Raw genomic sequence first — 27848 nt, 5'->3', positions numbered from 1 at the left:
CTGACACTCCCTTCTTGGGCATTGATGGGCACCCTGCCAGGGCCCGGTGCGCCCCCGCCCCACAGGTCTAGTCTCTGGTGCAGGTTGGAATGTTGCCCGAGCTCCTCCTCCTCCTCGGCCCAGAGTCGGTGCTGCGCGCTCCAAGTTGGCCGCCATGGCGGAGAGCGAGCCGGGCTGCAGCAGCCCCAGCACGTCGCTGTCGCCTCTCGGTGACCGGAGCCGCCTAGAGGCGGCGATCCTGAGCGGCTGGAGGAGCTTCTGGCAGTCCGTGGGCAAGGAGAGGCCGGGGCACGGCGCCACGCCGGCGGACGAGGAGGAAGCCAGCGCCCTGACAAGGCTGCCGGTGGGTGAGGGAGGCCCAGCCCACCAGTGCGCCTGCGCCCGCGGGGAAGGCCGGGCCCTGGCGGGGCCCGGGTCCCCGGCGTTGGGTTGGGCGCTTTCGGTTCGGTTTTGTCCTGTGGGCTCCCCTCCCTCCCTCCCTCCCGACCCCTGCCATTCCCCCGCCCCGAGCCTGGTCTCGGAGGGACTGAGCTCCTTATGTTAATACACCAGCATCGATTAAGCACCTGCTGTGTGCGGGGCGTGGAGCTGTGCCCTGGGAGTCAAAAATGAAACGGTCTCCGGCATTCTGTTGAGCCCGGGTCTTTATTCAGCTCCGAGGCCAGCCCTCCGCCCACCAGGCTACACGCCTCGTAATTCCCTGTTCCTTCATCCACTAGCACTGATTAAGTACCAACTCTATGCCTGCAGCTGGGGATACAAAGATAATAAGCAGCTAACATTTCTATAGCGCCTACTATATGCCAGGCTCTGGGCGCTAAGCAGGTAGGTGTACAATCCTCATTTTACAGGTGAGGAAACTGAGGCAGAGTTTGTGACTTGCTATAATCATGGTGATGGTGGTGGTGATGATGAAGGCTAACAGTGCCTACTATTTGTCAGGCACTGTGCTAAGCACTTTTCAGTTATTATCTTATTTGATCCTTACAACTACCCTGGGAACTTTTTGTTACTTAGTTGTGTTCAGTGTGTCCAACTGTTCAGTGACCCGGTTTGGAGTTTTCTTGGCAGAGATATTGAAGTGGTTTGTCATTTCCTTTGCTAGCTAATTTTAAAGATGAGGAAACTGAGGCAAACAGACTCACCCAGGGTTGCACAATTAGTAAGTGTCTGAGGCCAGATTTGAACTCAGGTATTACTGACTAGGCGCTGCATTCTATCCACTGCCATCCAGCTGTCCCAATCCCTTTTTACAGATTAGGAAACTGAAGCAAACAGAAGCTGTGACTTGCTATAATGATGATTATGATGAACATTTATATAGACTTACTTTATTCCAGGTACTGTGCTAAGAATTTTTTACTCATATAATTTGATCCTCACAACAACACTGAGAGAGAGGTACTATTATTTCCCCCATTTTACAGATGAGGAAACTATGAGGCTGAAGTAAGAAGGAAGAATTTTTCAAGCATGGGAGAAGTGACTTGCCCAGAGTCAGACAGTAAAGAAAGGAAACCTTGATCTCAAGAACCTTACATTCTACTGGGGAAAACTGCAATATGACCCCAGACATACCCCTCAACAAACACAACATCTACATTCCAGGCTCTCTACTTTACAGACAGCAGTTTATACAGGAGAGGCTTTTGAAACTGTAATTACTTAAGTATGTATATAACAGTAGCTAACAGTTACATAGTTTTAAAGTTTAGAAAGTTCTTTATACATAAGATTTCATTTAATTCTCCATATAATTGCTATATAACTGATAAGTTAACTGAGGTCCAGATTAAGTGACTTGAACAGGGTTACAGAGTAAGTATCTGAGAATCAGGATTTGGACTTAGCTCTTCCTGATACCACGTCCTATATTAGTCATAAAGGGACACTGATGTCATTCAGAGTAAATACAAGGGAGTTAGGGAGGGCAGTGGTAGTTGGGAGGGTTCAGAAAGGCTTCTTGTAGCATTCCTACAGGGAAGCATTTGGCTTCCCTGGCTTCCTTCAGGTTTTAGCTAAAATCTCACCCTGGATTGGAGATATGAGCCATTGGGATATCATTGGTCTTCTTCAAAATGAAGAATGGACAATTAAATCCCACCATCTACAGGAAACCATTCTGGATTACCCTAAATTGTAATTCCTTCCCTCTGTTGATTTTCTCAAGTTTTTTCCCGTGTAAACTTTGTTTGTTCATAGTCGTTTGCATATTGTGTCTCCCATTGGACTGTAAGTGCCTTGAGGGTGGAGACTATCTTGCTTTTTTTGGTATATTCCCAGTACTTAGTATGATGGCTGGCACATGGTAGGTCCTTTAATAAATCTTCATGGGATTCCAAAAGTCTTAGTGAAGTTTTAAAATCTTATAACTTGCATAGGCCACCCTGCTTAATGAGGTTGGAAACAAAATTTGGGACCCCGTTTTGAAGGGCTTTAGAAAACAAACAAGTTTATATTTTATCATAAAGGCAATAGAGAGCAATGGTAGTTTGTTGAGTAGGGAGTGAATGGTTAAATCTACACTTAAGAAATACGACTTTAGGGGCAACTAGGTGGTGCAGTGGATAGAGCACTGGCCCTGGATTCAGGAGGACCTGAGTTCAAATCCGGCCTCAGATACTTAACACTTACTTACTAGCTGTGTGACCCTGGGCAAGTCACTTAACCCCAATTGCCTCACCAAAACAAACAAAAAATAAAATTATGACTGTAGCCGCTGGGTGCATGATGTATTAGAATGGGAAAAGACTTGAGATAGGAAGACCAAATAGGAGGTCATTACAAGTGTCTAGGCAAGAGGTAATGAGGACCTGAGTCAGGTTGATCTATATGTGAGTAGTGAGAACAGAACAGATGTGGGAGATGTGGAGGTACAAATGACAAGATTTGAAAACTGCATTGGATAGGTGGAGTGAGAAAGTAAGTTAAGAATAATGCTGAGGTTTTGAACCTGGCTGGGAGCTTGAAAGAATGATAGTGCCCTTGACAGAAATAGGGTAGTTGAGTAGAGGGGTAGGTTTAGGGGAAAAGATAACACAGTTTTGGACATATTGAATTTTATATATTCTCTGCAACATGGCATTTTCAATAGAATGATGCAGAAGTGAAGCTAAGGAAGGAGGTTAAAGTTGTATATAAAGGTTTGAGAGTCGTTGTCATAGACATTCCAAGCTAGGGTGCAGAGAAGAAAGAATAGTGTCTAAGATAGTTTTGGGGTATCACCAGAATTGAGAAGAGTGATAGCATGGATGATGAGTCTTTAAGGAAGACTAAGAAGAGTTTGTTAGGTAGGAGAATCAGCAGAAAGTAGCATCACAAAAACCAGGAGATACTTGTGTCTGGGAGAGAGGGATGGGCAATAATGTCAAATGCAGTAGAAAGGTCAAGAAGGACTAGGACTTAGAAAAGATCATCAGATTTAGATTTAAGATATTGGTAACTTAGGATAGAATAGTTTTAGTTGAGTGATGAAATAGAAAGCTAGATTTCAAAGGGTTGAGGAGTTAAAGGAGAGGAAATGGAGGTAATGAGGTAGATAGTTTATTCTAGGACTCAGGAACTATTGTTAATTTCTTGTTCAGTTGTGTTGACCGTTTGTGACCCCGTTTAGGGTTTTCTTGGCAAAGATTCTGGATTGGTTTGCCATTTCTTTCTCCAACTCATTTTATAAATGAAGAAACTGAGGCCAACAAACAGGGTTAAGTGACTTGTTGGGGTCACACATCTAGTAAGTGTCTGAGACCAGTTTTGAATTCAGAAAGATAAGTCTTCCTAACTCTAGGCCCGGCACTCCATCCTCTTGCACCACCTAGCTGCGGAAAACTCTTGTTAATAATAAATCTAATGATTCATTATTAATTATAATGATAAGAAACACTAGTGATAGTTTTTTTGGGGGGTGGGGAGTAGAGGGAGTTTTAGACCTATTTAGTCTATCTAAAGAGCTGATGTAGAAACTTGGAAATGCCTCCCACAGATGTACATAGTCAACTTGTTCATGTCTTCTAGTATTAGAGTTGCCTCAGGTAATAAAAGTGTAAGTCACTGTGGTCACCCAATTTGTGTCTAGGATAAAATCAGTCAGTTAAGCAGAATTTATGAAGCATCATACTGGGGATAGATACAAAGACTTATGGACTCTAAGGCTAGCCTGCTAGTCACAGGCATGCTGCCTCTGCGATCATTATTTTTAATACTAAAAATAGCCTGAGGAAGTCAGGATGATAGAGTAGAAAAGCATTTAACTGACCTCTCCCAAATTCCCCTCCATACATCTCTTAACATAATGCCTCAAATAGAATTCTGAAGCAGTAGAACAAACAAAAGGTTGGGTGAAACAATTTTCCAGCCCAAGACAATTTAGGAGATTAGCAGGAAAGGTCTGTCTCACCAGGATTGGACCTGGAGCTCAGCACAGACTGCATAGTGCCAACATTGGACCCTAGAGGTAGCTGCATTGGTGGCAACAACAGCTTCAGGTCAGCCCACAGATAGTGATGGTGGTGGGAGGGGGGTGGGGTCAGACAACTGGTTTGAAGGAGATTGAAGGAGATCCTTTGGTGGTGTTGGGTTCAGGCCCCTGTTGCATTGCCCATATGAATATCCAGGTCATAGCCCCAGGGCCAATAGAGGGAATACCTTTTGTAGCCACAGGGGAGCAGGCACCTTGGTCAAAGTTGTATAGTAGAGAGGATTGTTAGTGGTCACTCGAACAGGATAGGGACCTAGGTTTTAATTCCAAGTCAGAGGAGATCACAAGCAGTTTAGACTGTAAGAGAGCAGGGGACCTGGTCATAGCCGGGAACCAGGACCAGGAGGAGAGCTTGTGCTGTTGACTACAGGGGAACAAGGTCCCTTCCTGGGTAAAGACCAGAGGCCAGGCCAGGAGAGCAGTGGCCATGCTTCTCCTTAGATCATACCACCATGGAAGCACCAAAAACTTACAGACCCCAAGAGCTACCTCTGAAAATAGCAACAAGAGAGGTCTGAAGTTTGGGGCAGTATACCCTCTGGGCAGAGACCCCAACTTTAACATAAAGTTAAAAGTTAAGAAAAGTCTGAAAAATTAGAAGACAACAACAATAAAAGAACATAACCATAACAAGTTACTATGGTGACAGGAAAGATCAAAACATAAACCCAGAAGAAGATAATGATGTCAAAGCAGCTACAAGCAAAGCCTCAAAGAAAAATGCGAATTGGACATAAGCTCAAAAAATAATCCCCACAATTGCTCAAAAAGGATTTCAGAAATCAAATAAGAGAGGTAGAGGAAAAATTGGGAAAAAATGTGAATGATGCAAGAAAATTATTAAAAGAGAGTTAATACCTTGGTAAAAGATGCAAAAAAAAAACCCCAACAATGAAAATAACACCTTAAAAATGTAATTGGACAAATGATAAAAGAGGTACAAAGATCCATTGAAGAGAACATGTTAGAAAACAGAATTCGCCAAATAGAAAAAGAGGTACAAAAGCTCACTGAAGATCCCTTAAAAATTAGAATTGGTGACTTAGACTAAAGTGAGTTGTTTATCCAGATTCAAGTAAGCAGCAATTTAATTGACTAATTAAGTGGTAGTTGGAGCACTTACAGCTAGATGTAGGTTAATGAATCTAAATTGAGATAGAGTGTTGAGAAAGCATATGTTAATCAGTGCAATATATAGCTTAACTTCCACAATAGCTATAACTAGTTCAAATTTTCCTTTGAAATCAAGTTGTGGAAAAAAACCAAAAAACCTTCCCTTTAAAGATAAACCAAAGAACCATACTATGTCTCATATGTCTTATGCTTCATTTTGTAAAGTGTTTTGCAGATTTACTCTTCAGTTATTCCTAAACACCAGATTCATTAAAGAATTTCCTTTCTAATTCCTCAATGCAAACTCAAGTTGGCTGAAGTAACCTAACAAAGTACCATTGTGTTCTGGTACTAAGAAAGTGACCTTTCAATGAAGCTATTGAAATGAAAAAAAAAAAAATTAGAGTTGGGCAAGTGGGAGCTCATGACTCCATGAGATCAAGAAACAAAGAAAATTAAAAGAATGAAGAAGAAAATGTAAACTATTTCAATGGAAAAACAACTGACCTGGAGAATAGATTGAAGAGAGACTAGTTTAAGAATTATTGGACTAGGGGCAGCTAGGTGGCACAGTGGATAGAGCACTGGCCCTGGAGTCAGGAGGACCTAAGTTCAAATCTGGCTTCAGACACTTAACACTTACTAGCTGTGTGACCCTGGGCAAGTCCCTTAACACCAACTGCCTCACAAAAAAAAAAAAAGTATTGGACTAACTGAAAGCCATGATTAAAAAGGCTTAGACATCATATTTCAAGAAATTACAAAGGAAAACTGCCCAGATATCTAAGAATCAAAGGGTAAAATAGAAATTGAAAAAATCCACCAATCACATCCTGAAAGAGATCCTAGAATGAAAACGCCCAGGAATATTATAGCCAAATTCCAGAGCTCCTAGGGTAAGGAGAAAATATTGCAAGCAGCCAGAAAGAAACAATTTAAATATGATGGAGCCACAGTCATGATCACATCAGATTTAGCAGCTTCCAAATATAGGAGGACTTGGAATATGATATTCTGGAAGGCAAAGGAGCTAGGAATAAAACTAAGAATAATCTATCCAGTAAAACTGAATAGATTCCTTCAGGGGAAAATGATATTTAATGAAATAGAAGACTTTTAACCCTTCTTAATGAAAAGACCAGAGCTGAATAGAAAATTTGATGTTTAAATACAAGATCCAAGAGAAGCATAAAAAGGCAAATGTGAAAAAGAACTCATACAGGAATCAATAAGTTTAAAATTTTTACATTCTTATATGTTTAGTCAGTTAGTCATGTCTGACTCTTCATGGACCCCATTTGAGATCTTCTTGGAAAAGATATTGGAATGGTTTGTCATTTCCTTCTCCATCTCATTTTACAAATTAACAAAGAGAGGCAAAGAGGATTACAAGACTTGCCCAGGGTCACATAGCTAATAAGTGCCTGAGTCTGGATTTGAACTCAGGTCTTCTTGACTCTAGGGCCAGCACTCTATCTACTGTTCCACCTATTTTCCCACATATTTCTATATGGAAAGATGATAATTGTAACTCCTAAAAACTTTAACATTATTAGGGAAGTTAGAAGGTGTATTCATAGACAGAAGGTGTGGGTGTGAATAGGATAGGATGATTGTGGTAGTGAGGAGAAGCAGACAGACTTTTGAGGAGGGACAGGGTAAAAAAAGAGAGAAGGATAAACAGGGAAAAAATAGCATGGAGGGAAACACAGTTAATAATCATAATTGAATGTGGATGGAATGAACTTACCCATAAAACAAAAACAGCAGAATGGATTCAAAGTTAAAACCTAACAATATGTAGTTTACAAATAACACCTTGAAACAGAAACACACAGAATAAAAATAAGGGGCAGGAGCAGATACTATTATGCTTCAGCTGAGGGAGGAGTGTGTGTGTGTGTGTGCCTGTGTGTGAAAAGCAGGAATAGCAACTATGATCTCAGACAAAACTAAAGCAAAAATTGACCTAATTAAAAGAGAAAAGCAAGGAAACTACATTTTGCTAAAAAGCACCATAGACAATGAAGCCCAATCAGTACAAAACATATATGCACCAAATGGCATAGCATCCAAATTTTTAAAAGAAAAGTTAAAGGAGTTTCAGCAGGAAATAGACTAAGGTGGGGGGAGGGAACCTCAAGTTTCTCCTTAGAATTAGATAAATCTAACCACAAAATAAGCAAGAAAGAAGTTAGAGAGATAAAAAGAAGTTTGTAAAGTTAAATATGATTGACCTCTGCTTAAAACTGAATGGGAATAGAAAGGAGTATACATTTTTCTCAGCTGTATTTGGCATCCTCAGAAAAATTGACCATATACCAATTTCACAACCAAACACAGAAAAGCAGAAATAAGCTATTTTGCCCAGTTATATGCTGGCAAAACTGACAATATATGTAAACTGGATTAATAGTTGCAAAAATATAAATTGCCCAGATTAACAGAAGAGTTTCCTTGCTTTTCTCTTTTAATTAGGAAATATGAATTGCAGTCTTTTCAGACCACAGAGCAATAAAAATTACATTACATAAAGGGCCATGGAAGCATAGATTCAAAAGTAATTGGAAACTAAATAATCTTATCCTAAATAGGCAAATAAGGAGTCCTACCAATTTACTTTTAGAATACAAATATGGTGCTGGTACCTAAACCAGGAAGAGCAAAAACAGAGATCAGTTTCCCTAATGAATATTGATGGAAAATTTTAAGATAAAATACTAGTAAGGAGATTACAGCAATATATCAGAAAAATCATACACTATGGCCAGGTGAGATTTATATCTGAAATACATTCATGTATTCATATATCAAACTTTGCTTAGTCATTTCCCAATAAGTAGGCACCCCCTTAGTTTCCAGTTTTTTGCTCTTACCAAAAAATCTTCTATAAATATATTTTACATATGGGTCATTTTCCTCCTTTGATCTCTTTGAGGTATAGACTTACTAGTGGTAATGCTGAGTTAATGGGTACATAGGCTATAGTGACTCTTTGGGCATTTTAAAATTTCTTGTATTTCCCCAGTGGGATTTGGTCTGGTTTATTTTCTAGAAATGTTTGGAGGAGAATTGGGAAGTAGCACCTTGATGCACTACTTCCTTCTAGTCCAACACCTCAGCTTCTACCCACCTTTCTTCCTATTCAACTTATATCACAATTGATCTTTCTCCTTGCCAAGGCCTTTATTTTCCTCTTCTGCTCTCTTCTTTTCTCCTTTCTCCTTTTCTCATCTCTCTCTCCTCATTCCTTTCCTACTGCCTCTAAACCTGACTATATCTACCTTCTATATTTACCTCTCTGTTAGTCATTTACCCTTTGCAGTCTAATTTCTGGCCTTAACACACAACTGAAACTTCTCTCTCCAAAGTTACCAGTTGCAAGTTCTTAGTTGCAAAATCAGATTTTTTTTTTTTTACTCAGTCCTCATCCACAAACTATCTGCTTTGTATAGCACCTATTGACTACCCTCTCTCCCTCCATGGGTTTTTTGTGACACTACTGTCTCTTGGTTTTCTTCACACATAACTGATTGGTTCCTTTGCTGGTTCAACATCCATATCATATTACCTAATTGGATGTTTCCTAAGGTTCTATCCTAGGCCCTCTTCTCAATCTATACTCTCTCATTAGCTCCCATACGTATAATTATCATCTTTATGGAATTCAAATCCAGTCTCTTTCCTGAGCTCCAGTCCTGTGTCATCAGTTGTCTCTTGGACATTTTAAATTGTACTTCCAGAGATATCTTAAAACACAGCATATTCCAAACTGAACTCATTATATTCTCTTTTCACCCCACTTCCCCATCACCTTTCATTCTTCTAAACTTCCCTATTTCTGTCAAAGTCACCACCGTCTTTCCAATCTCTAATTTTTAAACTTGGTATTATCCTCAGCGACCCCCCCCCCCCAAATATCCATTCAGTCGGCAAATTTTCTGTTTCTACTCCTGCAACATCTCTGGCATCCCACTACCATCTTAGTTCATGCCCCTATCACTTCTTTCTTAGATTATCATGACATATTCTTCTTTTTGTTGTTGTTCTTGTTGTTGTTTTCTTGGCAGGGCAATTGGGATTAAGTGACTTGCCCAGGGTCACACAGCTAGCAAGTATCAAGTGTCTGAAGCTGGATTTGAACTCAGGTCCTCCTGAATCCAGGGCCAGTGCTTCATCCACTGTGCCACCTACCTGCCCAACATATTCTTCTAATTGGTTTCCTTGCCTTAAGTCGCTGATCACTCTAGTTCATCCTACACACTGGTGCTAAAGTAATTTTCCTTCAATGCAGATCTGACACTCATCAATTGCACTGGCTCTTGTTGCTCTGTAATAAAATAGAAAATCTTCTGTTTGGCTTTTAAAGCCCTTCACAACCTGGCCCCAGCCTTTCCAACATTGTCAGATGTTCCTCCTCCTGCTCCGTAATGCCGCCAAACTTCTTTCCTCCCTCTTCCATCTCTGTGCTTTTGCACTGGCTATTGTCCACACCAGGAATGCACTCCCTCGTAGCATCCTTCCCTTCTTTCATCATGAAGCCCAGGCATCATCTTCTACATGAAACCTTTCTTGATCCCCCAACTTCTAGTGCATTTCCTCCAAACCACCTTGAATTGAACTAATTTGTATATATTTATATTCTTTTACTTTATGTTTCTGCAGTTTGTGGTTATGTGTGTGCTTTCCTTCCTCATTGGAATGTTTCTTCTCTGTATTTATATCCCTGATGCCAAGCACAGTACCTGTCTCATAGTCAGCACTTAATACATTAATGTCTGTTGATTGATTGATGTCTCAACTCCCTGAAAAAATTATATTTGAACCAATCATTGCCTGAAACATGGGTCAGACTTCCATAAAATAGTCAGTTAGATTTTGGATGGGAACTCAGATGATGGATTTTTACAGTGTTGTTTGAAAAAAAAATAATATAGTGTTAAAATCATAATTAACTGTTGACTTATTGTTAGATTTCTGTAAGAAAGACTTAATAGAAAAGCAGTACAATTTAAGGGTTTGGAAAGATCCATATTGAGAGTGAAATAGTAACCAGTATTTTCCACTAACAGCAGAAAAAAGACTTAAATCATAGAATGCGGGATTGGTGTTAGATTACATTATGTTATCATTTCACCACAGAGAGACGAAGCATGCTATAGGGGATAGGAAAGTTGGCCTTGGAGTCAGAAGTCCTGGATTCAAGCATTGCCTCTGCTACATAATAGTTTTGTGACCTTCTGAAAGACATTAAACCTCTCAGTGCCCTCAGGTGATTCTCTAGGCACATGAGTTACCAATGATGTAGTCCTTCAGCATCTGTGATAGAAGTTTCCATGCCAGCTGATCCTTTATACTTCCAGTGAATAAATGAAATTATAGCTACAGACCAAAACAAACAATTCTGCTTTGAATCTTAGTGACCTTTGGTAATCTTGCAGTCCTATAATTCCTTGATTGTTTTGTAATTACTTTTTGATCAAGTACACATTATTTAGGCTATGATTTATTTAAGCTCCAGTTTACCTACTTTCCTATCCTTCTGTGTTTCAGATTTATGTACAGTTGTACATTATGTCATTTCTTTCACCCCATGATCTGTTTGAACTGGGAAGGACAAATCGATATTGGAATGCAACTGTACGAGATCCTATGCTATGGAAATTTTTTCTTCTGCGGGATCTTCCTTCTTGGTCATCTGTTGATTGGAAGTCTCTACCAGATCTACAAGTCTTAAAAAAACCCTTATCTGAAGTTATTGACAATGAACTTTATGATTATATGAAAATGTAAGTATTTAGTTTCATAAGATTGAAAAAAAAAAACCAGTGACTGCTGCTTCCTGTGAAGGTAGTATAGTATCATGCTAGGTTTGTAGTCAGAGGATTTGGGTGCCATTCCTGATTGTCATTTGCTAGGCATGTGACCTTTAGGGAGTCCCTTAAGTTCTGTGGGCTTCAGTTTTCTCATTCATAAAACTAAGGTATTTAGACACTGTTATTTGTAAATTCCTTTCAGCTCTAAATTTGTGATCTCTTCCCAGGAACTTAGGTCCTGGTGGCAGATGAGGATGAATCAGAGAAGGAAAATGTATTTTCAGAATGCCTGTGGAGGAGCGAATAAAGGCCGTCAAAACCCAGAGTTTTAGCCATCTTAGATTCTAGTTCTCAGCACTGGGTGTAGGTTCTGGGTCCTTTACTGGCATCATCAGGCAGATGACTGACTGGAACAATTTTCATCAACAAATCTACCATCTGCCTAACCTTAACCACTTACCATCCCAGGTTAATTTGACTTTCTTTTAGTGTGGGAGTGAATTCTCAAGCATTGGCTTGAGAATTAGGTTTGGGCCTTTCCTTTACCATTCACAAATTGTGTGACTAGACTTCTTTTGATTTGTAGTATTTGAAGGTTTTTGTACCCACTGTTTCCAGTTCTTTGCTACCATCACAGTGCTACTATGAATGTTTTGATATATTTAACTTTTGTATATTTGATTTCTAGGGGATAAATGTGTATGTGTGTGTCTGTATGTTTGTATATGCCTATGCACACTCATTAATGAGATCATTGGGTCAAAGGTTAGAAACACTTTAGTTAATTTTTCACACAATTCCAAATTGTTTTCTGGAACACACGAATCAAATCTCAGTTCTACTAACAGTATATTGGTGTTCTTGTTATTCCAGTCTTTCCAGTATTGATTATTTCTAGTTTTTTTGTTTGTTTGTTTATTTTGGTCATCTTTCCCCATTTGCTAGGTGTGAGGTAATGGAGGGTGACTTGTTGCTAACACCTGAAATACCTCTATTATATTTGTTTTTTCACTATTGATTTAACCAACTTATTGATTGATATACTTAAAGTTCCTCATGAGAAAATCTCAATGGGTAAATGAGAATGATAAAAGAAGATAATTGTCATAAGTAAGATGTCTTTCTTCTTTCTAATTTCTAGTTATGGCTATCTTAAACAGGTATAAAATGAGCTGTCCGAATACCAGAAGACACTTGAAATCCAGTCGCCACATGTATGGAGCTGTTGCCTCTTTTTTGCAGTCACTGATCCTTCAGACAGAACCTCGATTTGCTATGTTTGGACCAGGTTTGGAGGAGCTGAATGTATCTTTGGTGTTGAGCTTGATGTCTTGCACGGAACTTTCCCCAATGGCTGGTTTACCTCAAAGGCAGATTGATGGTAATTTCCACATTCATCTACGGTATATGAGAATTTGAACACTGGGCTTGATACTACCACTGAATAGGCAGAAATTATTCATTATTTAATGGTGAGTTAACTCTTTGAAACAAATAAGGTAGGTTAATTCGATGCAGTGGAACATCCAATAGTACCAGTGAGTTAAGACTAATTCACCTCGAAAATATTGAGCTTTTAGCTTTATATGGCATTAGAAGTTAATGAAAAAATAACTTTATATAACAACTGAAGATTATGAAAATTTACTGTTTAGCAGAGCATTTAATTTTCACAATACAGGTCATAGTTGTCAGTTTAGAAAGAATTAGTAGCAATAAATATTTATTAAATTTTTACTTTGTGCAAGTCATTTTACTAGGTGCTTGATATAAAATAACATATAAGATTTGGTTCTGACTCCTCTGGAGCTGATAGCTAGTTGAGAATACAGGACATATACATAAAAAGATAAATAAGATACTATGTGATCAGTAGCAATTGAGTGATAGGTTTTCCTTACTCTAGCTCGCATAGCAACAGTGAATGCAGTGGCTTGGGGTTGGGGGACAACTGGAAGTGGAAAGACCAGTAAAGAATGAATTTTTTCAGGTAGCGATCAGGACTTGAACTAGGGTGACAGTAGTCAATAGGAAAGGGGATACTAGATTTGAGAGAATTAGGAAGAAAGAATTGCTAAGATTTGGTGATTAGCTGGAGGACAAGGGAGAGAGAGGTACCCAAGATTTCAGGCTTAGGTACCTGGGGAAGTATTGTTGACAAAAGTAGGAAAGTCAGGAGGAGAAGCTGGCTTCTGGAGAAATGGGATGTTTGAATTTTTAACATTACATTCATATGGAAATGTCAGGTAAAGATACAAGTCAAGATCTTAGGGTTGGACATAGAGATTTCTAGGAGGCATTTATATTGAGATGGGTTGGCCTGGAATGGATGAGGAAATGGAATGGAATAGAGGGAAGAGGACTTTTGAAAAAGACTACCTCAACCCCCCTTCTATGTGTACTTCATTTTTCTCCTCTTTCACTCCAGTCTCTGTTGAAAAGGTAGCCTTTTTCCTTGCTAAGGCCACTTCATCTCATTGGGCCCATGCAGTCTTGGTTCCTCCAGAATCTTGCCCCTTGGGTCATTTATATTCATTCTCTCTCCCTGCCTCTTCACTCTGTCTCTCTCATCTTTAGTCTCTCCTTATTCACTGACTCCTTATGTACTGACTACAAACACGCTCATTTCTCTTAGCCTTAAAAAATACTGCCTTTTATTTTCCCCATGAATAGCTCTCTTTCATAGCTAAACTTTTATATATAGTCATCTATAGTCTTGCCTGCATTTCTTTACCTTCATTACAGCCTTTCAGTTTGGCTTCCAGCCCAACCACGAATCTGAATCAGCTCTCTTCAAGACTTCCAATAATCTCTTAGTTGCAAAAACCAATGCACTTTTCTCAGTTATCATTCTATTTGCTCTCTTTGTAGCTTTAGATACTATGGACCATCCACTGATACTCTCTTTTCCCTTGACTTCTAAAGTTTCTCTCTTCATTCTCCTCCTACCTCTCTGACTTCTCCATCTCAAAATCCTTTGCTGGATAATTATCCATGTGTCATGCATTAAGTGGGGGAGTCTCTAGATTTCTTTCTTGGGCCCTCCTCTTTTTATCTCCTCGTTGTGATCTCATCAGCTCCTATGAATTCAAGCATCATCTATGTGCAGATGACTTCCAGATCTTTTTATCCAGCCCTAATCTGTCTCCTGAACTTTGTTTCATAATGCTGATTCCCTCCTGGACATTTCCTTCTCCAGCTCATTTTACAGATGAGGAAAGTGAAGAAAACAGCAAATGACTTGCCCAGGGTCACATAGCTAGCTAGTAAGTGTCTGACGCTACATTTGAACTCAGTAAGATGGGTCTTCCTGAGTCCAGGCATAGCACTGTAGCCACTGCACCACCTAGCTGCCCTCATTGAAATTGGGTCAACTAAAACCCTCAGGTCTTTTTCATAGAAACTAGTCAAGCTATATCTCCCTGTACTGGTACTTATTGTCCCTTTACATTTAAGTGTGGGGCTTTGCATTTATCTCAATTAAATTTAACTATGCTGGTCTTGGAGAATCATGCCATCCTAACAGAGGTTATTTTGATTCTCAGCTGTTATCTAGTATTAGTATGCTGTTCTGTGAGGACAAAAGGGAAGAAAAGAGGTGGCCTTTTCCCAGGACAAGTTTTCCCAAGCCTCAGCCTTTCTACCAGATGTGGTCAGCCAGGCTATTTCAGGAGGGAAAGAAATGTTATTGTGTTAGTACTCTGGATTTTAGCTATGACATTTCTGGAGAGAGGCTGATGATTCTGCATAGCTCTGCCTCACTTAAATCCAATTCACTTGCATGTCAAAACATCACCCTGTTGATGTCTTTTCCCCTCATATCTTTTGTTTCATTTTTTATCTCTTCATTTTCTCTAGATTATTTATATAATCTTTAAGGAAAATTCATGTTTTTCTTTTTAGTCTCTGCTTATACTTGTTATGGTATTATCTTTTCTCCTTTGGTAAGATCTTTAGATTTGCAATATAGTTGTTTTTATTTATTTATTTATTTATTCATTCATTCATTCATTCATTTATTTATTTATTGGGGGGGGGCGGTTAGGCAATTGGGGTTAAGTGACTTGCCCAGGGTCACACAACTAGTTAAGTGTCAAGTGTCTGAGGCTGGATTTGAACTCAGGTCCTCCTGAATCCAAGGCCAGTGTTTTATCCACAGCACCACCTAGCTGCCCCTGGGGCCCTCCACTCTTGCAGAGTCATGGAGGTTTGATGTGTTACTAGCTTATTGTTTAGTTGGGAGGTTGTTAGCATGTTTGCTTAAGTTGCTTCTGGTATTGCTTTTGGGACCTTATTTAATGCCTTTGGGCTACTAGCTAACTTTTTGTGAAATTATGAGATGGAAGAAGTCACTTAATGTGATTTTGAGTGGGATTTCTTTTGTTTTTGTTTGTTTTTTGTTTTTTGGGGTTTTTTTAGAGGCAATGAGGGTTAAGTGACTTGCCCAGGGTCACATAGTTAGTAAGTGTCAAATGTCTGAGGCTGGATTTGAATTCAGATCCTCCTGAATCCAGAGCCAGTGCTTTATCCACTGCGCCACCTAGCTGCCCTGAATGGGATTTCTTGATCATTATTCAGTTAGGTACAAATTTCAGATTTTTTTCTTTTTTTCCTTTTCCTTTTCCTTTTCCTTTCCTTTCCTTTCCTTTCCTTTCCTCTCTCTCTCTCTTTTTTTTTTTGCAGGGCAACAAGGGTTAAGTGACTTGTCCAGGGTCACACAGCTACTAAGTGTCAAGTGTCTGAGACTGGATTTGAACTTAGGCCCTCCTGAATCCAGGGCCAGTGCTTTATCCACTGCACCACTTAGCTTCCCCTCCCCCCCATCTTTTTGAAGTAAGTGTTCTCTGTTCACAGAGCCCTCTTTAGCTGGAAATGCCCCATCTTCACACTTTTTTTTTATTGGCTATCACCCATGAATGGAATGTTTTTCTTCATTTCATTCAACCTTTTGGAATTCCTAGTTTCCATCAGAACCCAGCTCAGAAGCCTACAAAGACTTAAATGAATTGAGGCTAAGTAAACAAATGGAAGAAAACAATAAACACAATGAATGCCACAATGTAAGTGTAAAGAACAATAACTACAATATAATTGAAAATGGATATTGTAGAATTACAGAAAACAAGCTTGACCTCAAAGAGACATGAGAAGACACCTCCCCCCACTTCATTCCTATGCAGAAATGGAGTCCTTTAGTATAGAACATAGAATATATTGTCACCTTTTTTGATAAAGTTTTTGATGAACTGATGAATTTTGATGAATTTGATGAATCAGAATAACTTTGGGAAGGAGGAGAAGAGAAATATAGGGGGAATTTAGGCAGGGTAAAAACATTATATTAATACAATTTTATTAAAAAACAACACTTCAGTTCAGGCATTACCTTCTACATGAAGCCTTTTGTGATCCCCCTGCCCCGCTCTCATGGCCTTCTTCCTTAGCCTATCCTGTATGCATTTTATACATATTTTTGTACAGAATATAAGTTCCTTGAGAGCAGGGGCTTTTGCTTTTGTCTTTGTGTTTCCAGTGCTTAGCCCAGCACATTGCACATTTGTTGTTCTGTCACTCAGTTGTGTCCTGACTTTTCATGACTCTGTGGACCATAGCACACCAGTACTGTCCATGGAGTTTTCTTGGCAAAGATACTGGAGTGGTTTGTCATTTCTTTCTACAGTATTTAGCACATAGTAGACACTTAATAAATGCTTGTTGATGTTCTAGGATTGAAGAAGTTCATTATTTTGCTACTGTTAATTGAATAAATAAAATCATGATACATAATGTGAACTTTCTAAACTTGAATATACCTTGTTAGCAAAGAACCCTTAATAATACTCTAGATTGGGAGAACTTTTTTTTAAAAAAATGGATTATTTATTAAACTATTATGCTGTCTAGTGTATGAGAAGTGGTAGACTTATATGACTGGAAGGGAAGTGGACTGGTCATATAGTGAGAATGAAAGAAAATAGACAACAACCTAAGTACTTTGGAACCCCCGAAGTAATAAAAGGACAAGGAGAAAGTCTCAGGTGCATTGGGGTACATAGTCTATTGTGAATTTATGAGAAGACATGGACAAAAATTGGATGGTTTATGCTCCAGTTTCATAGGAGTATCCATATCATTGTCAGGGAAGTTATAGGTGAAGTTATTATAGATCAACCAAGGCAAAGTAATAGACTTTATTTTTTTTAAAACCTCCTTCAATATCGGAATGTTAAAGGCCATCAGTAATTTTTTATTTGAAAAGAAGTTGCCCTTGGCTATTACGGCAAAGGAGTGGATATTTTCAAAGGATACAGTATTCTTTGAAATATAATAAAATAAAAAAACATAACAAAAGAAAACAAAAGAAATGTAATCAAATAAATTATCTAGTAATTTGTGGATTCAGTAGCTTCGTACTGAGAAACAGACTTGAAAATAAATTTCCCTAACAACTGCAAAATAGGTATATATTTTACAAATTTGATAGTGACACTGAGTGTAAAATCAATAGACAGGGAGTTGAAAAGAACAGAGTATCCTGGATAAATATTTAATAATTATTTGACTATGGGCAAATGACTTTAACTTTTCTAAGTCCCAATTTCCTCATTTGTAAAATGTGGATAATAGCACTTTATAGGGTTATTATGAAATTCAAATGAGACAACATGTAAAACTCTTTGCAGACTTTAAAGCAATGTATGTGCCATCAATTTTTTGTATATGTGCATATCCATGCACACATACATATGTATTGGCAAAGGAAATGACAAGCCACTCCAGTATCTTTGCCAAGAACCCTCCCTCCCCCCAAAAAAAGAAATTTGCTGATAATTTTGTCATATTAAAGAAATATCAAGTTAATAGATTTGCAGTTTCACATGCAGTCATTTTTTTATTGTACTATTATGGAAATGATGGTTTTATTCCATAAATTTAAAATAAATAGAAAATGAAAAAAAGAAAACCCCAAGTGGGATCAGATACAACTGAAACACCTGAACATCAACAGAAAACAAATACACGTAGATATACACACATCTATGTATGTATGTATGTATATATATATATATATATATATATATATATATATATGTGTGTGTGTGTGTGTGTGTATACATACACAAGCCATTATTATTATTTGGTATCCTCTAACTTTGTTTCAGTTACTCAGTGACCGATATGTCTGACTGTTTACAAGAGGGGAAAATTATGTAATTCATGGATTATGCTAGCTATACCTCTATTCCCTAAACTACTTATGTATATAAGAGTTTCCTGAGTTTTGGTTCAGTTTTGATTGAGTTTTACTTTGAGGTATGAAACCAAATATACTTGTAAAATCGATTTTTTTGGCTGGGCAATGAGGGTTAAGTGACTTGCCCAGGGTCACACAGCTAGTAAATGTCAAGTGTCTGAGGCTGGATTTGAACTCAGGTCCTCCTGAATCCGGGGCCTGTGCTTTATCTATTGTGCCACCTAGCAGCCCCATTGTAAAATCTATTTTACTAGTGCTCATTAACAGCCAAATGATCAAGGCAGATGCTCCTTAAGAAAGTGAATAATTGGTTTGGGAATGATTATGTATATGTAATAACTTGCAAATTGAATAATTCCTATTGGACATTATCCAATCTTTAAACACATTTTTCATTCTACTAGACCACTGATTATCCACATTGACTTTTAATTTTGATTGCAAATTGTCGAAATGGGGTATAATATAATCCCACCAAAACTCTGGGTTTTTTAAACTTTAATATAAAACAATATAGAATAATAATCTTGAACCTTTAATATAGGTTGGTGCTTTTCAAACTGCTCACTTTTAGCTAAATATACATCTATATATTTTTTTAAGATTTTTAGAGTGTTAGAATTGATTTTTTATGATTGTAATGGGAATATATATATATAACATATTATTACTTTTTAAAAGTAGTTATTTTAGCTTTTACCAAAAACCTATATAAACTTAGTTTAATGGCTTACATTAGCTTTTTGCTAACAGGTAAAAGAGTATTATCTAAGGCTAATTGTCCTTTGTTGTTCTCTATCCAGATTTTTAATACTGCATGAATGAAAGTCACATGCAGGCCCCCTTTTCTTCAGCTCAGGTATAATGTTTTATTCCAGAGCCACACATGAAGAATTATCATTTGGCTCTTTTTTTTCTCACTAGGTGTTTTTTCTTTCAGTCTTTCTCTCCTGCGATATTCAACAATAAATTGTTTTGATTTTGTATTCTTCTCCTCCAGGCATTGGATCAGGAATCAGCTTTCAGTTGAACAACCAGCATAAATTCAATATCCTAGTATTATATTCAACCACTAGGTAAGGCTACTTACTTCATGCCCTACTTTGGGATCTGGACTGAGGCACTTTAATGGGTGAGAGCCCTGTTGAATTTCTGTTGTGTGTTTTATTTTTAAAAATTTATCTTTTAGGAAGGAAAGGGATAGAGCAAGAGAAGAACAAACGAGTGCAGTCAACAAAATATTTAACAAGCAGATTCCAGGAAATGATGAACAGAGGGGCCTATACAGTGTGATTCCACAGATTCAGAAGGTGTGTGAAGTGGTGGATGGGTTCATCTATGTTGCAAATGGTGAAGCTCACAAAAGTAAGCATTTTCTTATCTTTAAAAAAATCACGTTGGCCATTTTATTGTTTGCAATGCAAATAAGAAAATATATATTTTAAAATGTGGCTTTCTTAAGGACATAATGAGTAACTGGTTAATTTGGATGATGTGATTATATGATATTCTGTAAAAAGTTATTTTTTAGTCCTGCTTCTGAAATGGGTTTTATCCAGATTCTCTTATTCAGAGAATCATTGCCAAGAATAAAATACTATTTTTGCTTTTTTTTTAATTGCCAAAAAAATAAAGGAAAAATTAGGAATAGAGCATTGGTACCAATTGAGAAGCTTAGTTGTCTGCATAATCTAGATTTTCCATATGATTGTGAGCTTTTCCTTTTGTGTTATGTAACCCTGACATTAGAGTGCAGATGACTTACGTTATATTAAGTTCGTACTTAAAGATAGAGAGACTAGACCTGTAATTTCACTGTTAAAAGGAATTCCTGCAAAAGAAAATTCCCTCTCCCAATGCAGGTCAGTTCCTTCTTTGTAATTTATAGTCTTACAGAGTTGCCTAGAGCTTTGAGAGATTAATTGATTTGCCCATATTTTTATTTCAAATTTCAGAGGCCTTTTTTACAAAGGTGTTTTAGGCTTTTAGCCAGACTAGAGATTTTGGGAGAGCTTATTCATAAGAGATTAATGAAAACAGTGAAGTACCAGAAAATAGAATATATTATGAGAGGCCACATATTTAGTAAAGGAAGGGATCTGAAAATTCTAAAGTGCTGTATAAATGTTTGTTGTTGATGTGTTTGGCTAATAGAATTGGGCTGGTCTCTAGTAGGAAAAACGGTAGTGGCATTTGACTATTAAAGGAATGCTTTGTAGATATTGGTGATGTTAAGGGCTAAAATTCTAGCTAAACTGTCTAAAATATCTAATGAGTGGTCGCCAATAAATTATAAGCTTTAGCAAGAGTTAGACTTTTAAGCATTTATTAAGGAGAATAAGAATTTGGTAAAGAGAGAGAAAGGCCTAGATTCCTATCTATTAAAGGGAGAGCACATTTCTAGCTCCGCTCTCCACCCGAGTCCAGAGGAAAGAGCCTCAGAGTGAGCGCCAGTCTCTTCCTTCCTCCTCCCACTAGCCCGCGTCACTTCCTGACGCCAGGTCTTGCCCTCAAAGACCTTCGCTTCATGGGCAGAACTCTTCTACAGTAAGTCTCCAGCAGGTGGCGTCATTCCAATCGTTACAGTGATCAGATAATTACCATTTATTTTCTATTAAGGTTATATCTATATTAGAACCCTGAACTTAGAATTTTTAAAATTATCTTAATTGCTAATTTCTACAAAATGGATTTGGATTGGCACTGAAGTTCATCCAATTTGGTCATAAAGAAGACACCTCTCGCCCCGACCTTCCCCAGCTTGAAGATAAGGCTTAGCTATATTTTAATTTGATATTTTATTGTATTTTAGGAGCCGTGTGATGGTATAGTGGAATCAGTCCTAAACTTGAGTCGGAAACCTGGGTTCACACCCTGTGTTTGATATTTTCTAGATATGTGACTTCAAGGCTCTTTACTACTCTGAGCCTTGGTTTCTTCTGTAAAAATCAAGATAGTAATAGTTGAATTCTCTGTCTCATGCAATTTTTGTAAGGAAAATACTCAGCAGCCTGAAAACACTGTATAAATGTGAGCTTTTATCAGTTATTGACTGTGAACCAAGAAAAAAATGATTAAATTGCTTTAGGAAAGCCATATGATCTGCCGCATCTTTTATAAAGCCTTTTCTGGATATTCCACCCTGAAGTGATTGGTATCTGCCTTCTCTAAATCCTGATAGTAGTTTGCTTGTTTAACTCTTAGGGAACTTACCTTATACCATCTCATATAAAGTTACTCATGTACATGTTTCATGGTCCCCACTAGATTGTTGAAGTCAGAGACCATGTCTTAGACATCTTTGTTTCCCACACAAACCTAGTGCTAGGATTCGTGCAGAGTAGGCACAGAAATTAGGAAGACTGTCCTAACTCAAAGGCTATAAGAGAGACTCATTTTTAAGAATAGGATAGACTTCAGTTTCTGTGATTTGATCTATGAAGCCCAGAGATGGACTGGTTGATTTTTCTTTTTTCTTTTTCTTTTCTTTTCTTTTTTTTTTTTTGGTGGGGCAATGAGGGTTAAGTGACTTGCCCAGGGTCACACAGCTAGTAAGTTTCAAGTGTCTGAATCCGGATTTGAACTCAGGTCCTCCTGAATCCAGGGCTGGTACTTTATCTACCTTCCACCTAGCTGCCCTTGATTTTTCAACATTCTTCTAGTCTAGGACTGCTTTGTATATAGGCAGCCATCGATTTCCCCCATGTTAAAACCCAGCAGTGAAAATGAACTTAGAAGTGCTTTAGGATCAGGAGCCATGTCTGCTTGTGTGTCCCTTGAAGCACCTTCTACAGAGCTGTGCTCATAGTCAGTGCTTGATATATTCTTGATGATTGAATGAATATGGAGTTATCCTATTTATTGGACCAGTTTGAAAAAGTAGAAACTGATTTTTAATTCTACTCCATTTTTGAGGATATGGAGCCAAAAGAGAGGAGAAAGAATGAAAAGAAATAGAATATAATTATAGCATTAAAACTGGAAGAGACATTGGAGACAATCTAGTTCGTCATTTTACAGATTAGAAAACTGAGGCTTGGAGATTTTGTGCCTTACATGAGGCTATAGAGCTAATTACTAAGTGCTAAAGCCAGGAATAAAATCAAGATTTCCTGATTCCTAACCCAGTGTTCATTCCAAATGAGAGAGAATAAGAAAGAAATGCCAAAAATTGAGTGGATACCCTAAATACTAAGTAGTAGCAAAGTGTACCATATCATTGAGGTCAGGGAAAACCGAAATTATTTATAGGTTAGGTCTTTAAAAAGATGAGAGGTAACTATAAAGAATTTGTGAATGACCTGCGTATTAGATTCGGAGTATTTGAGACATCTACATTGCAATTCTTTAGTTCCTCTTAAAAACTCAAAACCTCATAATCAATTAACAAGCATTTATTAAGTACCTACTATGTGCTAGGCACTCTATTAGGCATTGGTCATAGGTATGCTTAGTACAGTTATGTCAGACTAGCAGGTGAGTCTAGAAAATGAGTAATGTTTTATATAATTGTGGTTATTTTCCTTTCAAAAAGGATGCAAACATTTTTCCTTGTATTCTTTAGGACATGAGTGGGAAGATGAATTTTCTCACATTATGGCAATGACTGACCCAGCCTTTGGATCTCCAGAAAGGCCTTTGTTGGTTTTATCTTGTATTTCCCAAGCCACTGTAAAAAGGATGCCCTGTTTTTATTTGGCACACGAGCTGAAACTAAATGAACTTCAATTACCGTGGATGGTAAGTTCTCATTTCTTTCTCATTCAGTTCGTTTTTCTCTTAACATTTTGCTATAATTAAATAGCATTCTGAAGCCAGTTGTAGAAGTCAAAAGTTACAGAATGCATTGATAATTTGGGATCCATGAAAATTAGTCTGAAGTGATCAACTGCTAATCATTACTGGTCTTCTATCCATATAAGAGTATAGAAAATAAAATAGCAGTTCAGTTCAGCAGACTTTGCTAAGTACCTACTATGTGCATATATGAGGTACTGTGTTAGGCTCTCAGGAAATGTAGATACCTATGGAGAAAGGAACTGTGATTTCATGAGTATAGGGAACTCCAGATGTGTAAATAGCCTCTGCCAATACATATTGTAGCCTGCATTCCATCTGTGACTTAACAGATTTTAGGATCAGAGAGTTGGAAGTGAACTTGTTTCCATTTAGCCTAATCCCTTCATTTTATAGATAAATCCTAGGGAGTTCCCTAAAGTAATGGAAATTATATAACTTGTCTATTGTCACCCTACTAGCAAATGTCAGAGGCTACAATCATAGATAGGATAATCATTTTGTTTTTTTAGCCTTTGTCATTGGGATTTTTTCATTAGTAATACATTATTTTGTTAAAAGTACATGATTTAGGGGCAGCTTGGTGGTGCAGTGGATAATGCACTGGCTCTGGATTCAGGAGGACCTGAGTTCAAATGCAGCCTCAGACCTTTGATACTTACTAGTTGTGTGACCCTGGGCAAGTCACTTAACCCTCATTACCCTAAAAAAAAAAAAAGTACATGCTTCATAATATTGATGGCAGTATGGTTTGGTGTAAGGAGTGCTGGATTAGGAGTGAGAGAATTTATATTCAGATGCCAGCTTTGTCACTTACTACCTGTATGGCACTTCATTTTGTTGGGCCTTATAATAGTTTACTTATTTGTTAGAAAAATACAAATAATGAGAGGGTTGGACTAGATAGACTTCTGAGTTTCTTTCTACCTCTAAATCTATAACCCTTGTGTCTCTTGTGAGTAACAGGTGTTTTATTTCTTTTATGTATATTAGAAATGAAAGTATCGGGGGCAGCTAGGTGGTGCAGTGGATAAAGCACCAGCCCTGGATTCAGGAGTACCTGAGTTCAAATCCAGCCTCAGACACTTGACACTAGCTGTGTGACCCTGGGCAAGTCACTTTACCCCCATTGCCCCGCAAAAACAAACAAACAAATAAATAAATAAATAAAAAGAAATGAAAGTATCAAAAATGCTTTTGGTAATAATGTCATATTTCTTATCAGCTGCAGGCTTTGTTTATTCAAGGCTTTTGGGGTAATTATTTGGAATCTAAAGTAGACCCCTTTGGAATAATTTTTCTCAATTCATATAACTCAGTAATGACTTGGAAATTTAGCGACTATCATGTAAGAAATTATATGCATTAAATTAATAATTATAAATTATATGTATTTAGATGGGCAACCTATTGAGTTAGTTCATTAATACATATATCTTGGACAAGCACTGCAGTTGGATAGTGAGCAGGGCCTGAAACTGAATAAGAGGAATTAGACTGGGTTGCATTAGGGAAATTGTACATCACTTTTTTTTGTGGGGCGGGGCAATGAGGGTTAAGGGACTTGTCCAGGGTCACACAGCTAGTAAGTGTCAAGTGTCTGAGGCTGAATTTGAACTGAGGTCTTCCTGAATCCAAGACCAGTGCTTTATCCACTGCACCACCTAGCTGTGAATCACTTTTAATGATCTCAAGCTCCTCTCCTTTCTGACAGAAAACTCTATCTTTCAAAAAAAAAAATCATTGTTTGGTAATGCTATATGGCTATGCATCACCACAATTTCAAAAGAATCAGAATTGCAGATGACCCAAAGGATAATGGAGAAACCCATGATAGGGACATACATAAGCTTGTATCACACCACCACCAATGACCTGCATGTAAGAAATATTATAAAAAGATGTCATCCAGGAAACACAGGATCAGAAAAGGAGTCAGTCTGTACATGTTGTGAGAGGGAGGACTCACAGAGGGGCATACTGATGAGAGAACAGGACTAGAGTTTAGCTTCTAGATTGTTAGGTAGTTTCTATCTGGAGGATTAGTGGGGAGATAAGAATTGCTCATGATGAAAAGGATGGATGGGTTCCAATCTCTACCTTTAGAGGGAGGCTTACATTGGTGAAATCGCAAGTCAACTGAAGTATAATAGAAGTAATTATAGTAGACTCCTATCGTGATAAAATTTGAGTGACCCATCCTTTTCTTGCAGCTACTGCAAGATGTCACAGTTCTGATACTTAGGAAAGTCTAGTGTTCCAAACACAGTGTTTTCGCTTTTCCTTTTGATTATTGTATAAAAATATCAAGAACACTGAGGCCATTGAGACAGTTTTTCAGAGACTGATTTTCAAATTGAAACTCCAAACATTCTGACCTCCCAACTAGAGAGTTCATTATTCTACAACTTTGAGAAAACCTTTCTTTTTTTTGGTCATAGAGTTTTGTTTGTTTTTAAAAATTAAAATCTTCTATTGTTTATTTTTCTAGGTACAGGATGTGGAAGCTGAAACTTTAACTGGGTTTTTGAATGGCATTGAATGGATCCTTGGAGAAGTTGACTATAAACATCCACGGTGATCCTTCTCATGGGCACTGACTTAAGGACTAAGCCATTTGAAATTTGTTTTTAAAGACATGATGTAGGTGTTTCCTCACACTTGCTTTGCTCTTTCCTTGGTTTTCTGCCAGGTGAGATTGAAATGGGCATAGCTGTAACTGCTGAGTTTTCCATAATAAATCTAGCTTTTAATTTTAAGTGAATTACAAAGGAAATGTTTATGTGGTGACATCTAACCCCTTCCCAATGAATCTTTTTGATAATTTTTATTTAAAATTTCCTTATCTTATTGTCCATAAATTCAGAAATATTAGTTTTGTTAGGGGTCTTTGTTCTAAATTTTTTATTTCTATCTTCTACTCTATTAATTGAGAGATTGTAATTTTAGGAAGAACCTGGTTTTCCAAGCTTTCTAGGGACTTTCCTGAAGATCCATAAAACACTATCAGGGAAGAGATACCCAATTTTTATATGCTGCTAGGAAATAATTGGTTGCTATAGTTACAGTGATAGCTCTTATGCTGTACTAAAGTCCATGTGCTTTTTGAACATTAGTGGAAACAACTTTTCTTGGCAGATTTTCTGATTTTTTATAAAGTTGGAAAGCTTATGATGTACCAAACCCACATTTTATATGATAAATGTGGAAAATATATTTTGGAATTGCACCTGTAATTATCAAACTTTTTTTCATACATTGTTAATAGCATAATTGAAATCTAAGAAATGTAAAAATTTTAATAAAAATATAAATATATGCATGCCAGTGTAACATTTAAATGTATTTCTGACAGGAAAAAATTGGTGCTTGAAATTAATTTTTGTAAGTACCTGGCCTAACCTCTCAAATTAAATTTATAACAATATCACTCTTCACTAATGAAATTAGATTTTGTCTGGTCAATTTGCTGAGTTACCCAAAGTGTCTTTAAAATTCTAGTGCAGGGGGCAGCTAGGTGGTGCAGTAGATAAAGCACTGACCCTGGATTCAGGAGGACCTGAGTTCAAATCCGGCCTCAGACACTTAACACTTACTAGCTGGGTGACCCTGGGAAAGTCACTTAACCCCAATTGCCTCATCAACCCCCCCCCCGAAAAAAAAAACAACAAAAAAATTTCTAATGCAGGATTATTTATTACAGGAAAATTAGTGAAAGCAGTAATTAAGATGGAGTAAGATGGAGGTGAGGATAAGGGCTAGAAACTAAAAGAATGTTCATTCAGTCATCCATTAAATGACCATTATGCCTATACTCTGAACGTTGTTCTTCTAGACCATTCTTCCATGAACAAACATTCTTTTTTTTTTTTTTTTAGTGAGGCAATTGGGGTTAAGTGACTTGCCCAGGGTCACACAGCTAGTAAGTGTTAAGTATCTGAGGCCGGATTTGAACTCAGGTACTCCTGGCTCCAGGGCCCGTGCTCTATCTACTGCGCCACCTAGCTGCCCCTGTGAACAAACATTCTTAATCTCTGGACTCTGGCATTCTGATATAGCCTATGGACTCCTCAGAATAGTGTTTTTAAAAGTGTAAAGTAAAACACAAAGTATTACAAAGGAAACAAATTATATTGAAATAGAATTATCAAAAAATATTTTTAAAAGTTCATGAACCCCAGGCTAAGAATTCCTGTTCTAGACATAGGGAGATATAAAAAGATAATTCTGATATAAAATAAAGGATTAGAATAAGTTACTCATCATAAGGAATGGTTTGAAATATTTTCATAACTCTTTTTAAAAATAGTTTTTATTTTTTTCTCAATTACATGTCAAGACAATTTTTAGCATTCATTTTTACAAGATTTTGAATTCCAAATTTTTCTACCTC

The 27848-nt window shown here is 37.6% G+C and overlaps 1 protein-coding gene across 1 annotated transcript; it reads left to right on the top strand.

The window, feature by feature from the left end:
* The first annotated feature begins 41 nt into the window (after window positions 1-41).
* Window positions 42-27848, top strand: FBXO4 (F-box protein 4). The gene is made up of 7 exons (XM_043988546.1): window positions 42-343; window positions 11141-11376; window positions 12564-12784; window positions 19659-19734; window positions 19848-20023; window positions 23223-23398; window positions 25947-27848. The coding sequence occupies exons 1-7, from the start codon at window positions 155-157 to the stop codon at window positions 26034-26036; spliced, it is 1164 nt and encodes a 387-aa protein (XP_043844481.1). The 5' UTR covers window positions 42-154; the 3' UTR covers window positions 26037-27848.

The sequence above is a fragment of the Dromiciops gliroides genome, chromosome 1 (assembly GCF_019393635.1).
Source record: "Dromiciops gliroides isolate mDroGli1 chromosome 1, mDroGli1.pri, whole genome shotgun sequence".
Classification (NCBI taxonomy): Eukaryota; Metazoa; Chordata; class Mammalia; order Microbiotheria; family Microbiotheriidae; genus Dromiciops; species Dromiciops gliroides.
The sequence above is the reverse complement of the archived record's forward strand: the minus strand, read 5'-3'. Positions and strand labels throughout refer to the sequence as shown.